The 9,401-nt window shown below is 46.5% G+C and overlaps 1 protein-coding gene across 1 annotated transcript in view; it reads right to left on the bottom strand.

Annotated features, from left to right (window-relative positions):
- The window catches only part of C8b (complement C8 beta chain), a 38,717-nt gene extending 32,489 nt beyond the window's left edge, over positions 1-6,228 (bottom strand). The window contains exon 1 of the mRNA XM_021200664.2: positions 6,035-6,228. Within this exon, the coding sequence (XP_021056323.1) occupies positions 6,035-6,123 (89 nt within the window). The 5' untranslated portion in view covers positions 6,124-6,228. The remainder of the gene's footprint in view (positions 1-6,034) is intronic.
- Between the last annotated feature and the right edge of the window lie 3,173 nt (positions 6,229-9,401).

Here is a 9,401-nt window from a genome sequence, read left to right as displayed (position 1 = left end):
CCGGTCACATATACAGCAGAGGACTGCCTGGTCTGGCCTCAGTGAGAGGAGATGCACCTAGCCCTTGAGAGACACGAGGCTCCAGGGAGTGAGGAGGCTTGTCAGTCTGTGGGAGTGTGGGGGTGGGGTGGGGTGGGGACATCCTCTTGGAGATGGAGGAGGAGGAATGGGATGGGGAACTGTTGAAGGACAGAACAGGAGGGGGATAGAGACTGGACTGTGAAAATTGTTTAAAATATTAAAAAAAGAAAAAGAAGTGTAAAGTTACACCTGCCTGCCAGATGAACTCCTCTAGTCTTTTCACTGTTCCACATAACACTCTGAATGGTTTTTGTGTATTTGCTTTTTATTTTTATATGTATACGTGTGCACTCCTTTTTTTAAAATGTAGCTATGTATTAACTGTCTAGGTGCTCTGAAACTATTACTAATTTAGATTTATGGCTTCAGCAGATGGTTTAAAGGAAAAAGAAAAGATAAATTTAAAAATAATCTATATGCTTGATAATTTACATCCACGTTTAAGCGATTGGACAAAGGGTATTCTATCAGTACCAATGTTTGGTCACAAATAAGCTATACATCAGCAGCTGTAACCACAAGGATTGTGTTATTAATGACGTCTGACAGTTAAGAACATTTGGCAGTGTCTTAATTCAGATTTCTATTGCTACAATAAAACATCAAGACAAAAAGAAAAACAAAACAACAACAACAACAACAACAACAACAAAACTCAGTCAGGACACAGTTCTCATTTGGGTCTGGGTCTGAAATCAGGAAGAGATGATGCCTGTGCTAGAGCCACAGATCTGGTTAGGGCGTGCCAAGGAGGGAGGTGACTGGGCTCCTTTGAGAGACACAGGCAGAGTGTCATACCACAGTCAAGGCCTATCGTTTCCTTTAAACCATAGGAGGGTTTATCTGGCTTATGTTCCCAGAGTGCTAAGAGGCTGCTATGGTAGGCAAGCAGTAGACATGAGGCAGCTGGAGTAGCAGCTGAGATCCTGAACCCCAGCAGGAAGCAGAAAGGGGTGAACTGAAGATAGCACGAGGCTTTAAAACCTCAAAACTGGGCCCAGTAATGAACATACTCCATCAGTGCCACACCTCCTAAGACTACCCAGACATGACCTCCAATTGGGGGCCAAGTAATCAAACATCCAAGCCTATGGGGTCATTTTTGTTCAAACCACCACACCAAAAAAAAAAAAAAAAAAAAAAGTGCTTTAGGGGGCATCACTTGTGCAGAGTGGGGGAGGGGCAGTATCAGGCTCAGCCAGGCTGGGCATGAAGGGTCTGTGGAGATGAACGAAGCTTGGAAATGGGGCAGAGGACAGAGGAGTCACACCTGCAGAGCAGACGAGCAACACGGGAAGAAAAATGTCTAAAATGTAAGGCAGGCTATTTGTTGAGTCCCCAGCACACAGCTGAGCCAAGTGAATGAATGAATGGGCTTATTATTTCACCTGTGTGAGCCTCAGTTTCCCTACCTAGAACATGGCAGATGTACTGTGATTCTTTTTGATCTCTTCCCAAGAGTGTGTGCATCACTGTAAGATCCCTTGTAGCTTGTATTTCTTTTTTAAGATATAAAGGAGGTGAGAGGACGGAAGGAATGAAGATTTATCAAGGGTCTAGGATGTCAGACCTAAGCATTGTGCGAGCTGTTATCTTGCACTTTCATCAGCTCCCACAGATGAGCTGGAAGGAACCATGGGAGGCTGTCAGCTAGACAGATGCTGAAATGGCTCAGAGAGACACAACATGCTTACTGTAGTGAAATTGGGATACAGTGACCCCAGGATCTAAGCGCTAGGTCTGTCTGATCCTGAGCATGTATGCACTCTGCCTCTTGCCCCATGATGTCTGGAAGCAGATCCAACCTGCATCCACCCCAGTCACCTCCCACCACTATCTCTGTAAGGGGCTGCAAGACCTGCTTCATCCCTGTCTCTAAGATTAAGTCATTAGGGGGAACATCACAGAGCTTCCACCTGTCAAGCACACAGGATGTCACTCCAAACAAGGTCATTAACAACACATTCTCACTTGGCAACAGTCCTAAAAGGGGCCCGATATTAACTACTGTGAGCGCCATTTCCATGACTGCCCCAGAGACCGACGAAAATCAATTGCCTAGTAAAGTTGGATCTTTAACAAAAGGTCAAAGACTCCACTGGAAACCACAGGTGGGTACTTGAAAGTGGTTACCAAGGCAGGATGCTGCACACCAGCAGGGGCCCTCCGATGGGCTCCTCTTTACTAATTTGCTTGGGTTTGACAAAACAATACTGTCTGTGATTTGGCTTCTCCTAAGTGTGTATTTGACAGCTCTGTGGGGCACCCTCTTTCTATTTCAACTGCAAAGCAGTTATACTGGTTTGTGTGTGTGTGTGTGTGTGTGTGTGTGTGTATTTTTTTCAAGGTATCAACCCAATTAGGGGCCACAGTAGAGACCAAGTGGATAAGTCACTATTAAGATTCACAATTATTATCATCTCTGAGAATTGAGAGCCCATTAATGGACAAGATGATGTCTTACAAAAGGAACTTGCAAGGAGTACTTATAACCACCAGATCTCTCATTTTTACACCCAATTTCCATTATGGAGGTGGCAATATAATAGAATAATCAGCTGAACAAATACTGTGTTTGTAAATTACATTGGGCAAGCGTGGTTCATTAGTGCTGCAAAATGGAAATCTGAAAGAAAGGCCAGTGCCAAGTGACATTCTGAATTTGAGAACGGCATGGTGCTGCACAGACGACAGGTCCAACTGAGGCTTCTTTCATGCAGCTATGGACATCTTCCACCCTGAGGAATTTCTACAGAAACAAGCCTGCCAGCTTAGCTTCTGCAGAGTTGCCTCCATATGGGGAGAGTAGATAAGAAAGAGTAATAGAGGCGGTGCATACGGTCATAGTATATTATGAACATGTATGGAAGTTCCATAATGAAAGCCCAACATGCAATTAACAGACATGAATGCAAAGTCCAATTCCTCCCTAACATAAAACTGCCACGAGAAGTACTAAAAGCTAATCACTCAGAGCCCCACACCCATACGGACCAGCCCTCCCCACCCTCTCCCTTCCCCCATCACCCTCCTACTCCCGTCAATCTATTGCTACACTTGTATGGCCCTTAAGTAAAAGGAATCTCCAGGGGTTGGGCATCTGAGTTTTACATCAGCCCCGGTTCTGTCTGTCTGCCACCCTCTTCAGGGGCAACAACTGTCACAGGCAGGCTGAGTGTCGCTCCACTGCCCTGTAAATGCATTCACACACATGCACAGTGTGCAGCATCATGACCGGGTGCTTTGCCGAAGCCTTGTGCATTCTCCTGCCCAGCCACGCCAACCAGATCCACAATGGTTCCCAAAGGGACCCAGTTCCCTCCTTTCATCAGGATGTTCTCTCCTGGAATATCTCTTGCATGTCATTTTGTTTTTGTGGTATATTTATATTCTATCATTTTGCAATCTTAAAAAAAAGTTAGTATAGGCTGCCTTACACTTCTCTGGAAATATGCCCCTTCTGAGGGAGTGCTGGCACAGACATGCCTTTCTTTGGGGGTGCACAGAATGTCGTTGCCAGCCTTAGGATGCATCGATCTGGGTCCAGGTCTCTCACTCTCTTTTCTCTGATCAAAATAAAGATGGATCCATCACGGGCAGCAGGATTAGGTCAGCAGTAAATTTCCAGTCCTCAGCTTCTATGGACAGGGCACATCAATATATTTTGGTTTTCTCTGGAAATACCCTGACACAACAACTTTCCTGTCACACACAATTTGTTTAGCAGCTGCATCCCCGTGCAAACAACATCTTCCACTTGGCTGGTGGGGAGGTGGCTTCTGGGGGAAAGGTTCCCCATTTCTCTCTGTCATTTGCTGTGGCAGACATGGAATTTAAAGCAACATCGCAAAGTAGCAAATATGTGTCTCAGAGAATCATCCTAGGTTCCCAGCCAGTCCGGTGGAAGGGAGAGGTGCATTAAGACGAGGCAGAAGGCAGAGAGGATATTTGAGGTCTGCACCCGCACCCGCACCCGCACCCGCACCCGCACCCCGCCACACACACATGGACTGAGTAGCCTTGAGAGTCACATAGTCTTCACATAGTCTTCAGTTTCCTTCTCTCTGCCCCTGTAAGTGATTGAACGACTGTGAGAATAAGAGTCCATGCCTGGAACAGAGTGACAATCAATAGCGATCAATAGGCCATATGACAGTGTGACCTGAGCGAGTGAAATGACGACAGACAGCCTTTACGACGGGAAGGAGGTTGCAGCACTTTCTGCTCCTGAACAGAATGCTTTTCTTATTTGATTTTTGGGTGTGATACTCAAAGGCAGGTTGCGCTCAGCACTGGTACATAGAAATCATGGGTGCAGATCAGAATATCCAATCAGGGGTCAGGAAGAGCAGGAAGACCACTGAGCCCGAGCCATTCTCTTCTCCCCTCTGGGGATCAGTTTGCCCTTCTGCAGAGTGGGAATGAGAGGTCACTCCTTCCTTACATGACACACACAGCTGTGAGTTTCGTAGCCTGTACTGTTCTCACCTGGTGGAGCTCCCGTTCCTACCTCAAAGGGAATTTGCCAATATGTACGTCCCATTGCTCCATGCCTTCCCTTCAGGTCTATGCCTGAAGGGTATGGTTTGCATCCCCTAGCTACTTATTCCTCTCCTCCTCCTCCTCCTCCCAGTTCCCACTTTGTCTACTCAATGATAGTGAAATGAACCTGGAGCCATGGGAACAAGCCAGGCTTGCTCTCTCTCTTACAACTCCATGCCTTCGCCTGGTACATCCTTCATTCTTTGCCAGGACCCTCTGCTCAGGAGGACCAGCCACTCTCTCCCTCTCTCCCTTGATTGTTATTTGTCCCTGCACCAACTCTTACAAGTCTCTGCCTTTGTCCCCACATAGCCACGCTCCCTGAGAATATGAGTTTGGGGCTTGTTCAGCTCTGTCTCCTCTGGGGCCATCAAGGAACTTGTGGACAGAGGGATATGCTGCTTCTGAGAGAGATGTATGAGCTCTCCCCTCCAGGCACAATTCACTGGGTCCTGCAGAGTCCTCTGTGCCCAGAAGGAAATGCATGGGAAGCATGCACAGTCAGTCCCTTCACCAAGTCGAGGGTCATGCTGGTTCTAAAGGTGAGCACTGGTGGGTGGTGACGACTCAGAATCCCGGTCCTGGGGAAGGTTCTCAAGGAGGCTGAATAGCATGGTGCAGAGCTCAGAACAGAAGGTGCATGAACACTGGTGCTGCTCCCACGAATAAGAGGTTACTAGCAGGGAGCAATCTGAGCGGAAAGAACAGCTGTACCTCTCTCTCTCTTTCTACACAAGTGCTCACGAGCCTCCAGGTACCCGAGAACGTCCACATCTCACGGTGAGAACTGCTCTGGCCCAAGGAAGGTCTCCAGATTGCTTCCTCTGCCACATCTTTCTTTGGAACTCAAGTTAGGAGCCTAGACGAAAGTTATTTTCTTTAGCTGCTTCACTTCTTATGAATGTAAACTTTGATGAAATAAATCTTTTTTTTTTCCTCTTTGGGAACAAATATTTGTGAGAGAGGGGGAAGGGGAAAGAAAGGAAGAGAGAAAGTGAGAGTCTGAGCGACCCACTCCCTCCCTCACCCTAGATATATTGGGCTGTTGAGCAGGTAGAGCAGCGCAATGCCATTATTAAGATCATTCACGTAAACTGGCTCATTTTCATATAAAATAAATCTTCTTTTGCACAGAGAGCCAGACCAAAGCTTTATTCAGCTATAGAACTTGTACCCTACTCTTCACAGCTCGATGGAATATACTAAGCCATGCCAGTTCTGTAACAGACACTCTTGCCAGCCACTTGGGTCCATGATAATTCAGAAGGAATTGTTGATCTTATTTTGCCAGACACAAGCAAATCGCTTTGAGAGACGTTCCTCTGCCCACAGGCATGTGGCAGAGTTGGTCAGCATTATGTGGCTTTCTGCCACATGATCAATCAGAGAATCATTTGTACCCACCACTTACCTGGAACCAGGGAAATGGAGACACCCCAGAGTAGCACAGAGGAGACACGACTTTGCCAGTGCCCTCCAAACCTGAGCCCCTATCTTCATATTTTCTGTGTGGCAGGAGATCCAGTGTGGTTTGAGGATAGTTGAAATAGCCTGCTCACTCTTGCTGCTTTCAGTTCTGTTGACACAGAGCAAATAGGTCAGCAAAGCAAACAGGCGCCAGTACCTGTGGAACCTCAACTTGGCACAACAGGGATGTCCTCACTTGTGACACCGCAATCCTAGGACAGCGAGAACTGTGATTCCATGGAAGCAGCCTTACCTGAGTACTTCGGGTAGCCACATACCAACCCCTCCTCCCCCAAATGCTCAGGGTTAGATGGTTAATACAGGTAAAGTAGTGAGTGCAGGCCCGTGCTGGCTACACAGACTCATGTTCTGTTCTCAGTAAAGGGGCTGCATCCAAGTCCGAGGTTTGTGGGAACTCTGAGAGGGCCCCAGAGCCCAGCTACCTGAGGTAGAGCTCTCTCTGTATGATTTCCATCTGAGTTCAAATCCTTTCTATGTAATTCTCAACTGTGTAACCAGAACACATACTACCCTCTCTATAAAACAGATAACAACAGTGCCTGTCTCCCAGGGCTATGCTGAAGGGGTCAGTGGAGGGGGGAGGGGTGATAGGAGATATATTAAAAATACACATGAAAACGTCACAATGAAAGCCATTATTATCATGATTAGTATATGTTAATAAAACATAAAAACGTAAGTAAATTTAACTATTCAGAATACGTTGAACACTGCCAGCCAGGTACTGTGTATGCTCCGGATACAGCTGACATCTCTGTTTCCTCTTGACCAAGTGCCTCAGAGCTGGAAGAATTAGATGAGAAGCTAAATGTGCAATGTCATGCAAGGAGGTGTTGCAAAAACTGTAATTTTTAAGAAAACATCCAAATATATAATTGGGCATTGACACAACTTTTATAGTGTCTTACTTATGGGATGACTAGCCCTGACCTTGCTGGGAAGTAAAGTTTAGCAGGCATTGTTTCAGGAAAAGCCAACGTTTGTCTCTAATATTTGCTGGAGACCGTTGAGAGCCACAGGTAATATACATGAGTGGCTAGCAGACTCTTCACCTACCACTTCCCTCGCTTTCCAGGTTATAGAAACCCTGATTACTTCTCTAGGGCTGAGCACAGCCAAGGCAGGTCTTCGTGCCACTATTTATGCCTAGGCTGGGCATCCCCATCCACAGCTTTCTGTTGCTCAGGATGGCTCTGAGGTAACCTGCTACGCCTCCCCATTCAGTCAACTTAAAGACCAAGCAGAAGTACTCTAGAAATCACATAATCTACTCAGCCACTTTCCTTAAAACATCTACAAATGCTTCTTATAGACCTGGGAGATGGCTTAGAATGTAATAACACACGGGCAAACAGGAAAACTCAGCTCAGATCTTCGGTACCCATGTGTAAAAGAAATCCCCCCAACAAAACCCCCGCTCAGTCTGGTCACAAGCATCTGTAGCGAGCACAGTCTCCAGGGCTAGGGGACCCAGTCTTGAAGGAATAAGATAAAGAATGATAGGGGAGAGTACCCAATGTCCTCCTCTGACCTCTGCATATGTATGTTGTACACACATGACATTTGAAGGAAGGAGGGAGGGAGGGAGGGAAGGAAGGAAGAGAGGAAGGGAGGGAGGAAGGGTGGGAAGGAAAAAAAAGCCCCTGTCAGATAGTTTATGACCAGACGTGAGGTAGGCATTTACACATTTGAGTCCTACCTAGACTGTGGTCCTGTGGTCCTGATTCCAACCTGCAGACAGTGGCACCGAGCTGAGGGAAGACGGTGCACCGTGCAAAGCTAAGGTAGGATGTGAATACTGGAAGCTTAGTGAAGCAAGAATCAACTCTAAAATCAAATCACAAATTATACTCGTCAAACCATGTCCACAAACCAACCTGCAACTCTTTAAAGGGCAGAGGCTGGGAGAGCTGGGAGCGTGGTGAAGAACCTCAGAGAAAGGGGTGATATGTGACACTTGAGGGTGGGAAGAGAAAGCATTTGCTGTTCTCTGCCCTTGCGTATTTCTCCAAAACTGTCTTATCAGTAAAGCAGAGACCACTCATTGACATCCACTCTTTAGGCTGTCTCCAGGTTTGAATGTTTAAAATATGACACCCTTCACCTACTTCTGAATATAAGTTGGAGCGCTCTCCCAGCCTGCCACCTCTCTGTGTCTACTGGAGTAGCCGGGCTGCAGTTGTAGAGAAGGAGTAGGGGGACATTTTGGGAAGACAGTGGTCCCCTCACATTCCCTGTGCCCACAGCTCAGCAGCACATGCTCTACTACTGCAGAGCAACCTGCTCATATTACAGTCACCAGTAACTCAAACACAAGGCACTGTCTCCCTAACATCCCCAAAGGATGCAGTTGACCTGAACTTTGACACAATCGATTAGCATAGTTAATCTTTGGTAAACAAGCAGAAAATTGAGTTCCAAGAACTATTCCCATTTCCATCCATGCGTGGATTAGTTTGCTTTCTATTGCCATGATAAAGAAACCACAACCGAAAGCAACTTAGGGAGGAATGGGTTTATTTGGTTTCATCAACCGGATCCCAGTTCATCCTGAAGGGAAGTCAGAGGCAGGGACAGAAACAAAGACCATGGGGGCTTATTGCTTCTTGGCTTGTCTACAAATGCTCAGCTTGGTTTTTTTTTACACATCCAAGGCTCACCTGCCAAGTATTGACCCCAAATACAGTGAGCTGGGCTCCCCAACATCAATCATTAATTGAGACCAATCAGGCATTTTCTAAGGAAAAAAGGAGAGAGAGAGAGAGAGAGAGAGAGAGAGAGAGAGAGAGAGAGAGAGAACCAAAAAGACAAAAACACTACAGCATATGTAAGAGGACTAAGAGGAGGAATCAAGTCCTTATATCATAAGATCTCCTTTGGACCTCCTCACTGCCAATCACCTATGAAGGAACCTAAAAGTTAACATTACAGAAATGAATCATGGGTTATCACCTCTATGTTTGCCCAGAATAGGTGCCACAGGGGGTTAAATACTACTCATTGTTTTATGCCAATGTCATTTGGACGAGTAAACCCTCCCAGCTGGCCTGTCCCTGCCTCACAGGTCCTTTGGGCCCTAGAAACATCTGGAATTTTAACATCATAGCACCCTCTGAGCTTCTCCATGCAGCTCTCGGAAGGTCATGTGGGAGGCAGCCTGCGGTTGCAGAGATAGTAACTAACATTCCCACAGCTAGATCTTTGACCTGTTTGAAATCAACAAACCCGAGATCCCTCCCATGCCTGGAGGTTGCAGCTTCTCAGCTGCTTCCACAGCTGGATGGCAGCAA

The sequence above is a fragment of the Mus pahari genome, chromosome 6 (genome assembly GCF_900095145.1).
Source record: "Mus pahari chromosome 6, PAHARI_EIJ_v1.1, whole genome shotgun sequence".
NCBI lineage: Eukaryota > Metazoa > Chordata > Mammalia > Rodentia > Muridae > Mus > Mus pahari.
The sequence above is the reverse complement of the archived record's forward strand: the minus strand, read 5'-3'. Positions and strand labels throughout refer to the sequence as shown.